The sequence below is a fragment of the Globicephala melas genome, chromosome 10 (assembly GCF_963455315.2).
Source record: "Globicephala melas chromosome 10, mGloMel1.2, whole genome shotgun sequence".
NCBI lineage: Eukaryota > Metazoa > Chordata > Mammalia > Artiodactyla > Delphinidae > Globicephala > Globicephala melas.
This window is the reverse complement of record NC_083323.1, coordinates 85,297,555-85,317,724: the sequence shown is the minus strand read 5'-3', so window position 1 is coordinate 85,317,724 and position 20,170 is coordinate 85,297,555. Positions and strand designations below refer to the sequence as shown.

The window sequence follows — 20,170 nt, the reverse complement described above, 5'->3', positions numbered from 1 at the left end:
AAGTCCAGTCTGGTTTCAATAACTCTGAAGATACTGGAGGCAACTGAAGGGGATTCTTTTTTCCTTCCAACCTTTGCTCAGTTCAATATTTCTCCTATCCCTCATCTCATACAAACCACTCTTCAGATTTCCCTCACTCCACTCCCTCAAACTTGACCTCCTCTGTTCCCTTTCCTGAGGTCATCTCACTCTGCTCATCCCTACATCTCTGAAAGATGATCTATCAAGTTCTTTGGGAATCTCCTATCATCCAAAGTGAGACAAGGCAGGTTCTAATCAAATGCTTGACTTTCCTGCTGCCTCGAAGTGTACACAGTCTATGACGTGTTCCTGTCTTGTTGTCCGTGTCCACACAAGAGCACACAAGCATTTTCAGGCTTTGTTACTGCAGTGTCTACAAGCATGGGTGGTGGCTCCTACTCAGACAAAATCACACCTGCTCAAGAAAATAACTCGACAGAGAGTAAAAAAATAACTCCAGAAAAGCAGAAGAAATCAGCAAGTCTAAAGACAGCCAAGTGCTTGTCTTAACTATTTTTAGCCCGATGTGAATAAAAATTTAATATAGACTGACTTCCTGGTGAAGGTTTTCCAAGCCCCAGTCAATTCCTGTCAGGAGACTGCACATGCATTTTTGTTTGGTTACATAAATGGTAAATGTATTAACATTTTTCTCTAATAGTAAATGAATAACTAATTATTAACTTATAATTTATTTTAGAAGAACTTCTTTCTACTTTACTGTTATGAAATACACATATTAATTTTAAAGACTTTCTTCAGAATTTTTCAGACACGGCTTTCAAGAAAATGGTTTAATCCAGTCCCATTAAATATCATCTAATGGCCAGTGGCTCTTAAATTTACATCTCCAAGGGGGATTTCTCTTCTTAGATGCCAATAAATATCTCAAAATTATCATGTGCAAAATATACCTCTTGATTCCACCTCAACAGCAACCTACTCATTCCTCAGCTTCCCTATTTCAGTTATTGGCTCCACCGTCTACCCAGTAGTCAAGCCAATAACCTAGGATTCATCCTTGAGTCTTCTTTCTCCCTCATCCCCTCCATTCAACCTATCAGCCAGTGTTTATCAGCTCAGCCTAAAAAGTGTGCGCTGAACTTGATAGCTTCTTCTCAAGGTCCACTGCAACTGCAACAAAAACAAACTCCAACCATCATCATTTGTCTATGTTATTATAATGACCTCTTTACTGATTTAGCTATTCTCTTCTTGTTCCCAATGACAACTCTTCACCCAGCAGCCAGAGTGATCCTTTAAAAATATATGCAAAATTATATGAGTCCCTTCTTTAAAACCCTCCAAACTCTTTCCCTGGTTTACAGGACTCTCAGTCCTTGTTCTTACCTCGTCTTATCCTCCCTTCTTTACCAGGCTTCAGCCATAGTGCTCCTCTGTTCCTTGAACACACCAAATTAATTCCCACCTCAGGGTCTTTGCATCTGCCAGTTCTCTGCCTGAAATGATCTGGCCCCTTTTCTAGGTCTTTGCAGAAGAAGTACCTACTCTTCATTCAGGTCTCAGCTCAAATGCCAGCTCTTCAGAGGGGCCTCCTGGGAAATGACCACCCTGCTTAGAGGATCCCAGTCACTCTCTAATATCTTCTTTTTTTTTATTTTCTTCCCACAGGGAATTGATCTCACTTTTTTACTTGTTTATCATCTGACTCCTGCCTCAAGAAAGCAAACTCTGTGACAAGAAAGATCTTGCCTGCCTTGTTCAGAGCTACATCGCTAGGTCTTGGCACAAAGCACAGGGTAGCTGATAAGTCTGGAAATACAGGTAAATATATAATACACGTTATAGTCCAGGTAAAACATGACAAAATAACATTGTGTTTCCAGGCTTTATGTAAATATGAGTAAATATTTGTGCAATGGATGAATAAACTGGTTCAGGAGTTAAAAGACTCAGGTTTGAATTCTGCCTCTCCCACTAAAATCTTGTGACTCTATTCAAACCGTACAACATGCAAATGAATATATGCATCTAGAAAACAAAATAGGTAACGTAGTGTACTATATAAATGAGTCAAAAGACATAACGTATCCAAAAAGCACTTTGGAAACCAAAAAGTATAACATAGTTAAAGGTATTATAAGCATATGGTACAAGAGTTGTAAGCTTATTTTGTATGATTTTTATATAAAGCTTGGGGTAGACAACCTCTCTATTTCCTTTTGAATTGAACATGAGGTGTCCCTCTTGGGATAATCCTTTGATGACTTATACAGACGAGCCTTCTACATTTTTTTTTATCGATTTTAGACTTGTAAGGTTTTTTACAGAAGCAGGCGGCAATTTTTTCTTCATATAGGTTAAAAGTAAAGCGTGCGATTTCTTCTAATTGCATCCACTTTCAATCATCCATCCTCAGGACTGTCCCTTATTCACAGCTCCCGTAACAAAGAAAAGCACTTACGGCTCCAGTGTGTTTCTTACAGGATTCAAATGGAAGAGAACCTTCCCCAGTCAGCCAGCTGTCCTCACCAATCTCATCACTCAAGAGAAACTCATTCAGCTTTTGAACACTGCAAAAGGCAAACAAGCAAGCACACAATAAGGGATAAAAATAAAACCACCACCAATGAAGTTCTACCCAAATAAACAAACTTTTCCCCCACTGTTACCATGGTAAGCAAGCCAACTCTGAGAGTCATTTCTCAGGACCAATCGGGAATTCAGCTAGGATGCTGGGGACTGACGGGCTCCCAGCACCTGGGGTTTTCAGAGCTTAAAATGAAAAATCTCAGAAAAACCACAACCAACTGGTCACCCTAAATTCAACCAACTCTCCTTTGCACTTTTTTTTTTTTTGCAATTGTATTTCTAGTCAAAGACAATAGAATTGGAGAGGGACTTGAAACAGGGTGGTTAAAAAAAAATAACACCAACGAAGGAAGTATCATTATTCTCATTTTACAAATGAAGGGAAATAAGGTACACGGCAGTTAAGTAAAAACATACAGCATATAACACACGGATCATGGGTCCCTGCATACTATGCTACTTTGCTTAAGCACTACTGTATATATTGGACATATTTTCACAACCTGGCAAGGAGAGGGCCCTCTAGAATATTACTACGCAAAACGTTGGCCAAGATCAGTGGCATCAACATCACCTGGGAGCTTACTCGAAACTTAGAATCTCAGGCCCCACCCAAGACCTCCTGAGTCAAAATCTACATTTTAAGAAGATCCAGAGATGCTTCATAAGCACAGTACAGTTGGAGAAGCCCTGTTCTAGAAGAGTAATTTACAAACATTCTTTCCTGTGGTCTCCAGGGTCTCCAGAGGCTGCACACAAGACCCCTTGGCCCCCTTACCCCACCCATTCTAATTTTCTCAAACCAGTGTCATAGGATCAAGAGTAAAACGAATCGAAGAACACAATTTGAAAACATCCTCCCATAAATAAAATGATACACTACAGAAAAGTCTGTGAAGTTGAAAAGACAAGAAATGCTCCTTCTAGCACGCTAAGATGCTAACAGTGGGCAAACTGGCCTGGCACCTGCGGCATCACATACAGGGGAAAGATTGCCGTTAGTAGGAAACTAGAAAATACACATTTGAAAGAAAAGGTTTTTTTATTTTTCATTTCAGCTTGTAGTCAAGCTAAGTGCCTCCAGACAAGTCTGCAGAGTTTGTTTTTGTGACAGACTAAAAAATGAAGAAAAGTAAATTCAATTCAGTCTGTTGCCCATGAACTTTAAGCTCTTTAGCCTTGCATGTCATAGAAACCGCTTCCTTCCTTTGGAAACATAAAGGTAGATAAAATCCACTAGGGCAGTCTAACTATTAACTTCTAAATTTCATTTACAGGAAACTAAAAGAAATAATTTTTTCATTCTTTTTTTTATTGAAGTATAGTTGACTTACAATATCATGTTAGTTTCAGGTGTACAGCACAGAGATTCAGATATATATATCTACAGATATATATATATATATATCTCTACATATATACATCCTTTACAGATTCTTTTCTCTTATAGGTTATTAAAAAATATTGAGTATAGTTCCCTGTGCTATACAGTAGGTCCTTGTTGGTTATCGATTTTATATATAGTAGTGTTTATAGCTTAATCCATAAAAGTAATTTTTTAATTGAAGTATAGTTGATACAATATTATATAAGTTACAGGTGTACAGTATAGTGAGTCACAGTTTTTAAAGGTTATACCCCATTTATATTAATAGTTATAAAACACTGGCTATATTCCCTATGTTGTATAATACATCTTTGTAGCTTATTTTATACATAATAATTTGTACCTCTTAATGCTCTACCCTCTATGTTGCCCCTTCCCCCTTCCCTCTCCCCACTGGTAACTACTAAAGTGAACCACTTGTTCTCTATATCTGTGAGCCTGTTTCTTTTTTGTTATATTCATGAGTTTGTTGTATTTTTTAGATTCCACTAAAAAAAATTATTGTTTAAGGAAAGCTTTGGCTGAATAATGCTCCATTTTATGTATATGCTGCATTTTGTTTATTCATCAATTGAGGGACATTTGGGTTGTTTCACTTTTTGGCTATTGTGAATAATGCTGCTATGAAGATGAATGTACAAATATCTATTCAAGTCCCTGCTTTCAATTCTTTTGGGTATACACCCAAAAGTAGAATTGCTGAATCATATGGTAATTCTATGTTTAATTTTTTGAGCATCTGCCATACTTTTTTTCATGGTTCTGGAATTCCTGACTTACTTAAATATATTCAAGTTATGACTACATGGCTGAACCTTGAAAACATTATGCTAAATAAGATAAGCCAGGCACACAAAAAACAGAAATTGCATAATTCCACGTATATGAGGTAGATAGAATAGTCAAATTCATACAGACAGAAAGTCAGTGGTGGTCCAGGGTCTGGAAGCAGAGGTAGGTACAAGGGGAGTTATCGTTTAGTGAGTACAGAATTTAATTTGAGAAATTGAAAAAGTTCTGGAGAGGGATTGTGGTGATGTTTGCACAACACTGTGAATGGACTTAATGCCACTAAACTGTACACTTAAAGCGATTTAAATGATAAGTTTTATGTTATGTATATTTTACTGCAATTTTAAAAAGAATTTCAGAACCAAAAAAAGAAAGAAGAGCTCTGGGTTTTGTCCTATCTTTGAGTCTTTGACAGCAAAGCCTGATCCCATAGATCTGAAAGACGGTGTTAGAAATGCCTTAGGAATGGCATTTTATTCATCTTAAATGGCAGTATCCTTTCACTTCTACAGACTTTGTTATTCTGTTCCAAGGTTTAGAAGAGATTAGATTTTAAGGAGCACAACTTTGTCCATCAAAGGAATACCTTTCAGACAACCTCACACTGTGTCTCTGCACACAAAGGCAAGTATGGGGCCAAGTTCGTGTGCCTTTGTAACTAAGTCCAGCAGCTCCTGGTACACGTTACTCAATGAATGTTTGCTGAATCAATCAAAGAAGGAATAAACCAATGATTCAGACATTTAATAAGTAAGGTCAGTTGATTCAATTCTCCATTTCACTTTCTAGCACACACAAATCTTACTGAAGCTTTTATGAAATTAATGAGACCCATTCTTGCTGAATATCAGGAAGCAATGGTCCCTGAGCGTGACTGGAGCATGGGGAGAACTTCTTTCCTCTTCATAAGATCCCATCATGGAACTCCAATTACAATAAACATCGGAGGATCCAACACTGGCACTTTTCTGAATCTCACCCTCCATTTCCCCTCCCCATTCCCATTATTCCAGGCTCTCTGGCTTAGGGTCCCTTGCACTATTTTTTTTGTTTTGTTACTGTCTATCTCTCCCACTAGACTCTGAACTCTTTAAAAGTGAAAATTTTCATCTTCAGAATCTAGCCCAGTGCCAAAAATATAACATAGCAATTCCTCAAGAAGTGTCTGGTGAATGAATAGGTAATACAAAAAACATTTCCTGTTCATATGAGGGCCTTTCAGAACTCACAGAGGCAAAACAACTATAGAAAATGCATGAATCCTGACCAAGGGTGAAGTAATTTCTACCATGCTGCCAGGGTTATATTTTTAAAATGCAAATATGCTCCTACAACAGTCCTCTCCTTAAAATAACAAATGGCCACCCTGCGCCTTTCAGCATCCTTGGCGTCATCTACAGGCTGATTGGGATTTTACTCTCCAGCTTCATCTCCCAGTGCTTTCCTCATCAGGACCTTTCTCCAACTACAAGCAATTACCTTTAGCCCCCAGAAGGTACCAAGATCTCTCACCTCTCTGCTCACCCCTTCCCCTTGCATACATTACTCCCTCACACAGAATATATTTTCCCTTTTTATTCAACTGGCCAAGTCCTACCTCTTCTTTAAGATCCCATGAAGGAGCTATCACTGCCTTTAAACCTTTACTGACCGGACTGTCTCCCTTCTCCCTTGATAAGCTTCAATGAGCCTCATATGTGGCCCATGGTATTCTGTGTAGTGCTCTATCACAGCATAACATGCGTGTTGTAATTACCTTCCCTTCCCAGTCTCTCCAGCTAGACTGTGGACTCCTGTGGATTTCACTCCATCTTTCATCTTTGCCATCCCCAATGCCTAGCAAGGTACCTGAACTGCTTAATAAATGAATGTGAATCCACAGAAAGATATATCCCTGAAGCATGAAACGGAGTTCAATAAAATGGTGTTAAATTAGTAAAATGGAGATTTGTTAAATATCTAAAATATATAGGCAATGTGCTGGGCATTTTTCATGTATTATCTCATTTAATTCTCCCAACCACCATAAGCAGGAACCATTATGATGCTCATCTGATAAGTGTGGAAGCTGAGCCATAGAGGCACCAAATAATATGCTTGTGGTTGAACAGTGAGTATTCCATGGCTGTGCAGGTATTGAAAGCAGGTAAACTTGATACCAAACAATTCCCTATCCTGCCTCCATCACCTTTAAGTTTAGTGTTTTACTAATTTCTCATTTGTTTAGGTAATTCATCAACGTATTTAAGGTTTTGTTACCGATGATATTTTTTCACTTTTCAAGTTTGGGTGTTTATATACAGCTTGAGTACCTTGGACAGGTGCTATGTTTTGGGGAAATAACTGATTTTGTTGCTGGCAGTTATGTGTTTTCTTGTGGAAACCATGAAAGTTTTGTAAATGTGGACCAGGTCAACCTGCGAGCATGTTCTACGATAAATATAGTAACAATTTATTTGATTGAAGGTAATCACAGTAGACTAGCCAAGGGTACTTTCCTTTGGGAGGTAAATGAGAGAAAGGACACAGAGTTATCTTCCACCAAAGCAAGGGATTAGTTTTACACATTTTTTTCCTTGGTAAATAACATCTCTGGATATAGATACTGCATTGTACATCAAGTACCAGAAACCTAAACTCAAATTATTTATAAAGGATACAATATAGCAACTCAACCTTTTCCTCCAGAAAAGCAAAACACATAAACTATTTTCTTACAAATAAAGCAAAGAGGACAAGTAAAGCAAGCATCATGAAAAAAATCACTAATTCAAATATTTTAATATTTTAGAAACTAGTGACTTTCCTACTTTTCTTCATTTCTTCCCTCCGTTTTGCAAATGTAGACGAACACATCACCATAAAAGGTCCAGAAAACTCAAATGATGTGGGGTGCTGGGGTTACTAGGAGATAACCTGAATCTTAACTGCCTCTTTCTTGCATTTTATTATATATACATAAGATCCCACCCAGCGAGCACCACAAAAGACAATTTTGTCTAACAAGCTAAACATTTTTAAAAGAAAGCATAGAATTTTCTCGAAGCAACGAATTTTACATGGCATGGAATTTTCCTCCAGCAGAGAAGTTTACACATCTCTTACAGGCACACGTAACACAAGTCGTGGAGTATGCTGCACCCTATTCTAACCCACCAAATTTCTGAATGCATCTCAGAGTGTAGCAAAGAACTTATGACTTCCACAGTCCTGAAGAGGAGGTTTCAAAATCAGCTAACCAAAGTCTCCGATTATAAACAGGCTGCTCAACTCGCTGTGGGCCAACTGGCATTAAAGCCTGGTCACGGGTTCCCAGGCAGAGGAAATGCCAAGCCCAGTCCACACTGGGAAAGACGCTCATTTGGGTTCCAAGAACCGGCACACGGTGGGAAAAAGGACTGGCCTCCTCTGTTGACTGGTCATCTCCCTAGGACCCACAAATCAACCACTGAAATTCATTTTAGAGAAGCAAGTTTTTATAAGCTGATTCTATTTGGCCTATGGCTTGGGAAATCTGGAGCTGAGCCCTGAAAACAGACTGGTCTTTATCAAACTGGCAAATGCCTTTTCCCTGGAACGTACAGAAGAGAGAGTGCTACGCAGAAATATACGGTGATTACGATCCACCCTCAGCTTTACTAGGATTTACTACAGCAGGACTGTATACTATGGACTTGGGGAAACCCACACTCCTAGATTTATTAATTTTTTTTCACAGTAACTCTTAAAAGTCCTTTCGGTGCTTGGTAACCTCCTGATTTCAGAGGACTGATCTATTCTTAGTTATCAACTGCTTTCTATTTGACTTGTAGCACAAAGTCAAATTCAATTAAAAAGGCAACCATGAGAGGGACAGCTATTAAGTGGAGAAAATGAAAATAAGAACCAAAATAGCAGACTCTGGCCATTTATCAGTTTTATTGTTTGAAGTCGCTTCCCTTCCAGAGCACTGCCTAATTTGGAAGTGGTGCTACAGAAATCAGTCAGTGATCCGTACAAGTGTTTCAGAAGTCAGAACAATAAGAAAATGAGGGCAGATGAGGTCAGAGGGCCTGAGCTTTAAACTCTTAACAGCTCCAGAATCTGTTACTAACAGCATATCTTACAGAATAGGATCGAAATCTTGTTAAGGTATTAGTGTAAAAAATCAGAACTTGGTTTATAGTAAGATAAGGTATATGAATTTTAATGATATTTGGTATTAAGTCTTTGTTAAGCCAATATAAACGATTGCCTAAAACTAGAGGTTCTGGTATCTTGAATATTAAAAAATAGTTTGCTTAACAATACATAGACATTGGGAAAGTATTTCATTTTAAAGGACCTTACAATAGATGCTCTACATTGCTGTTATGACAACACTATGCTTAGTATATTTAAGGCCTCAATTTTCCTTCTGTATTGAAACATCTTGGCATTTCTTTCAAAGGCCAGATATAAATATGATAATGACTGTTTATGAAACATGCTGAGGTTTTATAAGGTTTATAAGACCTTATAGCAAAAAGCAAAATACCACTCTAAGACTACCTTGTTTATAATATAGACTGAAACATAGCTACAGCACTATAGCACATACAGGGTAGCATAATACAGTATGGTAACATATTTATTATATAATACAAGTAAAAATGGTGGGGAAATGGTCATTATCAGACCACGTCTATTTTTATGGGAAATTGTGACTCTGAGATAAAGTCTACACTGCTTAGCAACCTACAGAAGTACACTTAAAATTAACAAAACACTGCACTCAGTTTTGCAAATTTTTTTCCATTTTCAGAGACTGTGAGCCTGGATTTTTTTTGGGGGGGCCAAATTAAACTAAAATTAAAACAGAAAATATGTATTGATATGAACATTCTCCATCACTGCCGGTAAAAACATAAACTGGCCCAGCTTTGCTGGAAAATATTATGGCCATATTCATTACAAAAAACTTAAAAATCTGTACACATTTTGACCTACGTCTCCTTCAATGGAAAACAACATGGCCATACTCATCAAGGGCATTAAGAAGATGCATCTATGAACAAGTATCACCACTTCTAGAAATCTGACTTTAGAAAATAATCAGAGAAAAGTTTAAAGATAAAAAGATGCTTCTCTCAAATGTAATTTACATTATTTATGTTACACGGGTGAAAACAGAAACATTCTAAATGTCTAAGAAAGAGGTAACCATTAAGTAAATTAGAATACTTCCCAACAATGGAATAGCATGTAGCCAATAAACGTAATGTATTATGGTCTTAATGAGGGGAAAATTAACCCTCCAAAGTTCAAAATTTTTATTTTAGAATAATTATTTTTATATGAAATAGATAAAAGACTGAAAGGTAGCATACCAAAATTTTAACAAGTTATCTCTGGGCAGTGATTTGGATGTTCTTTTGATACTTTTTCTAACTTACTACCATGAACAGATAGCATTTCTATAATCAAGCAAAGAACTCCAGACATTCCAGCACATACCTGATGATGGCTTTGACGGCAAACCTGACCACAGTGGAGAGCAGGAAGAGAGGGGTGACCAGGATGTGGAAGAGAGACAGTGAAGCAAAGGCCTCCGCAGGTTTGAGATTGTTCCCGCTGGCATACGCATGCGTCACAAATGTCTGTGCATAGAAAGGATTTTAGAGAAAGCTAGAGAAAGGTTCACAAATACTTGTTCAATTTTACAAGCCTAACAAATTCTACTATGCCAATATGTCCATTGCAACTCTGAAAAATATAATACAATTACTTCATCCGAATCACTCCCTAAGAAAAATAACACTTGCTATTGGTAGAGTACTTAATGGTTTACATTCATTCTAGCAGTAAACTTGTGAAAGGGGCAAAACAGATTCTATTGACGGATTAGAAAATTAACTTCTGTCAGATTACTGAGATGGGGGAATAACCATGAGAGAATCCAGAGTTCTTAACACCTACTCAGGCTCTTTCCAACCAATACTAAATTTTCTGAGAGAAAAAAGGAAACATTCCAATGTTTTAGGGTCTCTATTGTAGATCTTTCCTAAAATCGCCAACAATGGTGTCCAAGGCAGACTTGTTTACAAATATTTCTAAGTATATTACTAGTTCCTGGGTTTGTCCTTTTTGTTTGAAATATAATGTAATCATTTAACATTTTCCAGTTGTTGGTCTAGCACTATCTTGTAAGAATGTCCAGGAACCAGGTCATGGAGGTTAGGACAGTAAATTTTCAACCTCTGCTAATTTTGCTCCCCAGGATACATCTGGCAGTGTCTGGGGATATTTTTGATGGTACTAACGGCATCTAATAAGAAGCCAGGGATGCTGCTAGACATCCTAATGCAGAGGACAGGTTCTCACAACAAAGAATTAATTATTGGGCCCAAAAAGGTCCACAGTGCCACGGATGAGAAACCCCGGATTAGAACTATCACGATGGAGACAGCAAAGAGAAAACTGAAGGTGAGGTAATATATGTTACCACCCACTCATTCTTGTTCCTAAGTCATTTCTGAACACTGACTTAAGTCCATTTCTTAAGGTAAGGAAAAGTGGCTTACAGCAAGAACAGCTGCTATGGGAATTGCCGCGTTCATGAAGACTGTGGAAAGAAACCAAATACATTAGTTTCAGTGAACTGTGAGACATTTCAGTAACTTTAATTAATCATCAATTATTACTCTAACTTTCCTTGAAGACAGGAAAGACCAAGTACATTAACTAACATTTTTGTCTTGAGTCCACAAACATTTCCCAGCTGGTATTTCCTGGTTCACAGTTGTGAACTCCGATAGGTGAGACTTAACCAGAAAATGTGAAAAATTATTTTTTTTATGAAATGTTACAAAGAGCAAAATTTAGATAAAGTTATTAGAATTTAACACATATGCATTCTTCAGAGTATTCACGGTCTGTATTTTGTTTGGTCCACTAAACTAACTTAAAAACATAAAAATTGGGATATTACACAGATAAAAAGAATTTGACATCACGTGAAAAATCTCCTTCCAGCAGTGATATTAATTTTCACTTATAGACCTTTTGTTTAATAAAATAGCTCCATATCCTGGACCCTCTGCTAGTTTAAATATCTCTCCAGGAATATATTGCACTATCACTTGATAAACATAATATGCAGAACTGAAATGAGAAAAACTCATACTTAGGCTAAAATACTAGCATTTGGAAGTAATAGGAAAAATAAAAAGCCAAGTTGATGATTTGTAGTTATTTTGTCATAAACCATAGAGTTTTAGGAACGGAGGACCAAAAAGTAACTGCATTGTTGGTAACAGGGCCAGGCAATGGCAGAGCAAGAACTATAATCTAGTTTTCTTGATGCTCAGAAGACAGTCCATCTAAAAACTATCACCAGCTCTCATGATCTGCTCTCATGAACTGTCCTTACCACTGTGTACAGACTCAGCCTGTGCTTCTGAAGGTCCAGAGGTGGCTTAGCTATCAAATCTGAATTCTTGTACGGTACCAGCAATCCAAACACGGCTCTGAGACTCATAACAGTCCAGATGAATAATCATGTTTCTGTCTTCACCTTTCTCTGGCTATTATTACCTTTTTTTCCTAAGTGTATTTCATTCTTTTCCTCCACATCATGATTTATAACTCATTCTAAATATCTTTAAATAAGTAATCTCCTCCTGATGAGGAAGAGTGAGAGCAGTTGCTATTTTACTAAAACCTATTTATTTGGCACTCTGCACCCAGTGCAGGTTATCAGGGACCCTTCCTACCTCATCATAAAGATGAGGATGAGACGCCCGAGGTCACACAGCTGGGCTCCTCAGACCGTACTCACCACCACTTCACTCTGCCACTACTCAACAACTCACAATTACTGAGGTATGATGGGAGTGCCTTCTCCTATTTAATGATTACAACTACCCTGCGCAATAATGAGGAAACAACTTAGGAAAGATGAGTAACAGGCAGGATTCCAAACTAGGAGATGACAGAGCTTGGATAAAACCCAGACCTTTCTAGTCAAAAGCTTCATGTTCTTCCCACTTCTCCATATAAAACTCTATCAAAGTGAAGAGAGAAAAAATAAAATCGTATCCTTGTCTTTCGCCAAAAAATGAAATTCATGAACAGCACATGACCATTTGGCAGTGGAGATTAGGAAATGATTTAACAGAATCTCTTTTGCCCTCAGATACGATCTCCAGTGGCAAGAACACTGATCATAGAGATGGATCTTCAGTTTTATTAGTATTTATCCTGTTTAACTTTGCTTTTCAATATTTTCCGATACCACAGATTGAGCGCTTTTATGTTTCAGGTGCTTTTCTAAACACATTACATACATTATCTTATTTAATTCCCCCAGGTATGCTTAATACTGCCCAACTTCCTGATGAGGAAATCAAGACGCCACCAAATGCTGACCAAGGATGTATAGCAGACCAGTTGCTGAGGCAGGATTTCATTTCAGATCAGCCTGCACTCTAAGACCCAACAGTAACCACTATGTTATACAGTTGACATTTTTCTTTCTTTCTTTCTTTTTTTTTTTTTTTTTTTGGTCTAAACTTATGGTACTCTGCAAATACTATTTACAAAATATTTTTAACAGTGACAGAAGAGTGCCACGTCCACTGCCTCATTTGACCCTCACAATATACCTGTGAGAAAGGTATTATTATTACACCAATTTTTAGAGGAGGAAACTGAGGGAGGTTATTGAACATTAGCCCACTTGCCAGGTGCGTTATACAAAACAATGAGTAGGAAGCCCTTGAGGTAGTGCCTGGAATAGAGTCAATCAACAAGTCAATCAACATTTGCAGCATTCCTTAATCTATTCTAATCCTTACTACAATCCTACATGGTAGAGATTGTTATTTTCCACTGTCACACATGAAAAAATTGAGGCTTGGAGGATAGAAATAGTAACTTGGTCAAAGCCATACTGCTATGAAGTGGTACAACTGAGATTTAGAGCCAGGTCCATTCAACTCAGATACTGGAAGCTCTTCACCACCACCAACGCCATACGTAACCAAATCGGAAAACTTGGAAGTGGTGTTAAGTGGAACTTTACACGACTGATACAAGAATTCCTGCTGCCTATAATCATAAAAACATGATTATGCGTTTTCACCATCATGATTTCTTGTATTTCTTTTCAGTATGGCCTCCTCTGTCCTCTTCTCTTTTGTCTCTGACTTTCAAAAACCAACCCAAATCTTACATAACTGGGTTAAGGAGAGTTAGCAACCCACCTCTGCCATTTAGTAGCTGGATGATTTGGGGGAAATTCAAGTTACTTAAGCTCTCTCCACCTTAATCTTTTAATTTGCAAAATGAAGGTAATAACAGAATCAAAATCTTTGGGGAATTTCCTGACGGTCCAGTGGTTAGGACGCTGCACTTTCAATGCTGGGGCCTGAGTTCGATCCTGGTCCTGGCCAGGGAACTAACATCCTGCAAGTCATGTGGCATGGCCCAAAAAAAAAGAATCAAAATCACTGGGCTGTTGTGAGGATTAAACAGGACGATATATGTAAAGCTACTTATGGCAATAATTGGCTGAGTATCTCAATATATTTTTGTTATTATCATTATTATCATCATTATTTCTGGCTGTATCCATCCTCGCCACGAGAACTTCAGTCCACTGCAGAGAGAAATATATTGTAGGAGCCAGCAGCTTAGAGCACTATCATATAAGCAAGTGAATATCAATCATTCCATCTTCTAGCGTTTTGACACCATATTAGCAGTGGTGCGGAGCTGGAAGATAAATCTCCTCCCCATTTCATTTCTAATGTATCCAGCATTAGGGCTAGAATAAATGAGCTATATAAACCAAATATTTTCCTTAAATCCATTTCACAAAAGTAATGTTTATAATCTCTAAGGACTCAAGTAGTTTAGAATTCAAAGGAAACAATCTATAAACCTTCAAAACTTTAAGTTGTTGAAGGTCTGGGGAACAATAGAAATGAGCAAAACTGACACACAAACTAAATCAAATATTAGTGAGAGTAGTTTGGCTAAGTTCAGAAGAATTGTACTAACACGAACTCATTATTCTTGAGAGCATTCAGTGTCACTCTCTGAGAAAAAAAACAATAATATTTTTGTAGCAATTGCTTTTTAAAAATTAGAGTTGTGGAGAAAATGCTTTGTATTTAAAAAGGTTTGAAAGTGTATTGGAAAAGAGGATTTTAGGTGAATGCAGTTTGGCTTCTTTCAACTGGAAATGCTGACACTGTTTTCTCCTCAATTTTCAAAACTGGCATTTCACATGCAATCTTCGAGGAAACATAATAACATAAACTCCCAAAGAGACAGGGAAGACAACCTCACATAATTTTTAAGGATGTCTGGGGACAAGAAGATCAACAGTATTACAGTCAAATCAATTTAAATAAATGTTTACTGAAAACCCACGATGCATCCCAACTGTAACTGATAAGAGGGTTTCAATTATCAGTACTACTAATCATCACCATCCCCATTTTACAGATGAAGAAACCAAGGATTTCGGATGTCAAGTAACATGGCAAAGACACACATTTGTAAAGAACTGAATTCAGGTCTACTTGACTCTTAGCTTGTCTTAACTCTGCTCTTTAAATTTAAATAACCTCGCGTGGCTAGCGGCTATTGGACCACACAAATGGAGAAAATAAATGGGCTTCCTCTGAAGCCCAGAATGCCTCAATGATCACAAGTTAAAGTGAACAGACCACATGTTTTTCGGTGGTCCTCAGAGCAACAGCAACTTACTGGAGAGTGATGTATAAAGAGCAAAGGTTTTGAGACTGGATAGTTCTTTCATTCTTGTTTCTTCCACACTCTTGCAAAAGATGTGCTCCCAGGCGTACAACTTTAGAAGTTTGATGCCTTTCAGTATTTCATTTGTTTTCTTCAGTCTCTCAGTGGAATAATCCTATAAAAGAAAGGAATAAAAAACAATGCAAGCTGCATCCAAGTGAATCAGAGAGGCAATACCACACGCTAGATAGGGATTGAGGAGAGCGTGATTTCTGCCTGGCTCTGAGTCTAATGATGGCTGTGAGATTCCCGGGAGAAGCAATGAAACTCTCTGTACTGCTGCCTCCAGTGTGAAAATGAAGAGTTGAATGAGACGGCCTCAAATTTCTTTCCACCTAAAAAAACTGTTTATGCCTCTCTTGCTTTGGTTTAAATAAAAGCAGTTTCTTAAGTTTCACATGATTTCCTTGAATAATATCTGCAGATAACACACACAGACATGTAGGGAAATGATAAAGAGGCTTCCAATGGCTCCTTCTAATATCTGAATCATTTCTTTCTCCCCTCAGAACTATCCCTCATACTTAGGAAAAGAGAAACAATGAATATAAGAAAAGTCAGTCTGCTTCTGATCTGGGAATGTGAGGGTACAGTATTGTGTGTGCTCACACTGAGTCTTCATGAGACACTTATTGAAACCAAGCCTATTGTTTTTAACGTCAAGAAATCTCCACCTCCTTCTTCGCAAGCTCTTGTGTAAGGCCTAACTTAGAGGTACTGATTGCTAACCACTCGGATTAACTGTAAAGAGATGTGTAGCAGACCCAAAAGCCTCTCTTTTGTCAACTGTTTCAGTTTCCTCCAAATCTTACATTAGAATTACTAGGAAAGTGCAATATCACCTGTGATCTCTCAAAAGGATCCGCAGAGTGGCAAAAGGCTGATAGGAGGAAGCAAAAGCAGCAAATGATCTGATTTTTTTTGAAGTATAGTTGATTTACAATGTTGTGTTAATTACTGCTGTACAGAAAAGTGGTTCAGCTATACATATACACATTCTTTTTTTATATTCTTTTCCATTATGGTTTCTCATAGGATATTGAATATAGCTCCCTGTGCTCTACAGTAGGACCTTGTTGTTTATCCATTCTATGTATAAATGCTACATCTGCTAACCCCAAACTCCCACTCCATCCCTCCCCCAACCCCTCCCCTTTGGCAACCATCAGTCTGTTCTCTATGTCCCTGATTCTGTTTCATAGATAGGTTCATTTGTGTCATCTTTTAGATTCCACATATAAGTGATATCATATGATATCTGTCTTTCTCTCGCCGACTTACTTCACTTCGTATGATAATCTCTGGCTGCGTCCATGTTGCTGCAAATGGCATTAGCAAATGATCTGATTTTATTCACCCTTTTGTCTCTTGAGGGTCTTAAGGGCCTATCAATGACTGCTTTGGTGAGTGAACGAATCAGTATGAATGGCTAAATGAAAGTCAGATGTTGGTTTGTCATATCCCCTCTTTGTGTCCCTCTTCCACACCTTTCTGTATTCGTGTCCTGGAGTAAAGAGGGTAGATGGCTCAGACAGAAATAATAAGGAACCTCGTCAGAAGCGGCAGAAAAACAAGTGATAAAAACCACTTGTGTGACATGAGACTTGCTTGTCACGGTAGAAACACCAACTTGGGAAACAGTCCACCAGTGGCAGCATCCCTACACTTCACGCCTGATTTACAGACCGCCTTGCTCATATTTAATCAAACTTTATTTCTAAACATGCTGTCAACAATTTTATTATTTGCAAATATTTCTTTAAAAGAAGCCAATTCTTGCTCAAATAAAATGATTTCATGGCAAATTGAAGCCAGAAAGGGTCAATAATGAAGCTTTTTCTTGCTTGCCAAGTTGACCACGAACATACTCAGGCAGAGCAGCTGCCACTGAAACACTTCAGTGTAACTCCATAGCTCATCACATGGTCTGATTCAACCCTAGGGACATTTAATTTCAGAAGCGCCAAATCTGACCCTTTATTTGTTCCTCGATCCATTTCTCCCATGTCAGTAATTGACATCCAATGTACGTGTAATCTAAAGTACCCATAAGTGCGTTCTCTAGTACCCGTAAGTATAGGTAAGTGACCTACAAGAAGATCCAAAGCCTCATCACGTCATGACTTGTGAAAACATCAGGCATTGGGATTCTTGCATTTACAGTCTAAGACCGTTCCGTCTTAGATGTCAAATCCACTTTTAAAAATTGTTGAGCAGCCCAGAAATTTCCCATTTGCTGCCTAAGAACTGAAATGAAATAAAATGATTTCCAAATAATCCTGAGTGGTATGTATTAATTTCCTATATTTTAAAAATAAAACCGCATGACTAGATTTTCCTAATAAAGTTTCCAAAACATGTTACTTACAAGAGTGCTCTTCTGAGCCTCTGCCAACTTTGTAGCAATGAAGTATTGAATGGGCGCCAGGAGCACAATGACAGCAGCACCAACCAACGCGCTGGACCCAAGCAAATTGTAGAGCAGAATCACGCCCATTATGATCTAGCAGGGAAAATACAAGGCAAGGGGAAAAAGAATAGGGGTGTGGGGACCACTGCATGAAAGGATTTTTTTAGTGAAATTACAGTGTTTCTTAATTATTAGATTAAGTGTATTTGGAAGTCAGCTCAACTGTGACAGCTGAGTTTTACTATGATTTATCTGGCGAAGGCTAAATAGCTGGAATTTATTTTTAGTGTCATGATGTGTGCAACTGGTACCGAACCAATTTACTGCACGAAGTTGCAGAGGGGTCCCAAGGATGCTTTCAACCTGAAACAGGCTTCAAATTTTTAAAAGAACACAAAATTTTTCTAGAAAATGTTGTCACCCGCCATAAATTTAACATCCCATATTCTCTTGGAACTGTATTAGCTTTTCAAGGCAAGGGGGATAGAAAGTAAGAACCAGCATCATTATGTAAGAGAACAAGATAGTTGTTTGTGGACTAAGTGATCTGAGCTCGTCAGCTCCTCAATGACCCCAGAAGTCACTTAATGACAAAAAGGGTAGGTCTAACTAAAACCGTGGAGAAGCTAATGTTGGTGCCCCATCTTACCTTACTTCCCTTTTTAAATTTATTTCCCAAACTGAAGACTGAACCATGTAGGCCTAGCCTCTCCGGTTTGCCACCTTCTTCTTCTTTTCTTAAAACTCAGGTTTTAACCCTGTTATCTTCTCTTGTTGTTTTTTTTTTTTTCAATTTCCCAATAGCTCAGTTTATCACAGCTCAAGATGTCAACTAATGAATTGTATCCATACAGTTAAAGCCTTTAACCATGCCTATATGCCAATGATAACAGCTTATTAGTGACCTTCTGGAGGCAATGGCACATTAGTTTAGTGACTAATCAATTAGGCTCTTTGGGAATTCCAATCAAAATGAAAATTCCCTTCAGGTCACCTCTGATGCAGTCATTTAGAGGCAGCCTGGAATTTTTGATGCATTTTAAATTACACCATGTAGGCAGCTACCTAGTTGATCTGTGTATAAACACATTTTGATAAAATAAAACATAGCATATTCTAAATCTTTGTGCCAAGCACTATGAATGATATGCACATGGATTTGGATTTCCATTACAAATGAAAAAACAAACAATAAATTTTAAAACTGATATCTTCTTGTTCTTTTTTCCTCTGCAAATAAGAATCTTACTTATATTGACCTACCTGAACAGGCATAGCCCATAGATTGGGACACAGGAACAAGAACCACATGAGTTGATTGGTTTCAATGGCAACCAAGTTATTGATCTGACCCAGGGTCATCTCACCCATGGATAAATTAGATGTAGAAAGCCGCAGGATTTTATTGTATATCATGGCCTGAAAAAAAAAAAAAAAGAAATGTACTTGAAGCTCTAAACTTAATAATCAACATTATGCTTATTTATTTTCATTGAAAAAAATAACTTTTTAAAAATTTTTGAAAAAAAGGAGAAAAACCCTATAATGCCATCTTCTTAAGTCAACCATTATTTTCATTTCAGTATTGTTACTTTCAGTCCTCAACTAAAGAGAAACTTATTTTTTCTTGTGATATAACCTAAACATATATTCAAATTTAAACATAATCTCTGGAACAAATAGTAACAGAAATAAATAAATGCAAGATTTCAAAATATTTTAATATATTATTATAAGTATTATTTTTAATTCTCAGTGGGTTTATTAATTAGCTCTGTGGTTCTTTTTTATTCATTAGATCCTAGAAGTGTTGATGTCATAATATCACAGTGAAAATGGAAGGAAAAAACTAAACTGAAGCCTCTACCATTCCTATCACTGGATGGTATGTGGCATTTTCAAGAGGCCAAGATCATTCAAAGCTTGTACGTACCAGCAGGGCTCCACGGAGATTAATGCCAGTCTCTATGGTTACATAGTAGGAAGCCTGCAAAAATGTCCTTTGCAGAATAAGAGCCAAGAACAGAAGAACTGCTAGAACATAGGCATTTTCAAGAAATTCCTTTGATGAGAGGGTTTCTGAAGTCTTACCCCAAAAGAAAAAAAGATATAAATTAAAACTGTTCATATACTGGTATACAGTTTGCATGCATTAAACAATACATGGTTGTTAAATATAAAAATTCAATGTCTATAGTACAGCGATGGAATGAGCCACAGCA

The 20,170-nt window shown here is 37.6% G+C and overlaps 1 protein-coding gene across 10 annotated transcripts in view; it reads right to left on the bottom strand.

Annotated features, from left to right (window-relative positions):
- ABCC9 (ATP binding cassette subfamily C member 9) overlaps window positions 1–20,170 on the bottom strand; it is a 148,627-nt gene that overhangs the window by 102,779 nt on the left and 25,678 nt on the right. For all 10 annotated transcript variants that reach the window (XR_009565464.1, XM_030841322.2, XM_060306184.2 and 7 more), the window contains 7 exons: window positions 19,882–20,034; window positions 19,212–19,367; window positions 17,907–18,041; window positions 15,491–15,653; window positions 11,296–11,336; window positions 10,229–10,371; window positions 2,447–2,555 (listed from right to left, as the gene is read on the bottom strand). Coding sequence is in view for 9 of the 10 variants with exons in the window: in XM_030841322.2 (XP_030697182.1) it covers window positions 2,447–2,555; window positions 10,229–10,371; window positions 11,296–11,336; window positions 15,491–15,653; window positions 17,907–18,041; window positions 19,212–19,367; window positions 19,882–20,034 (900 nt within the window). In the remaining variant the exon portion in view is untranslated. The remainder of the gene's footprint in view (window positions 1–2,446; window positions 2,556–10,228; window positions 10,372–11,295; window positions 11,337–15,490; window positions 15,654–17,906; window positions 18,042–19,211; window positions 19,368–19,881; window positions 20,035–20,170) is intronic.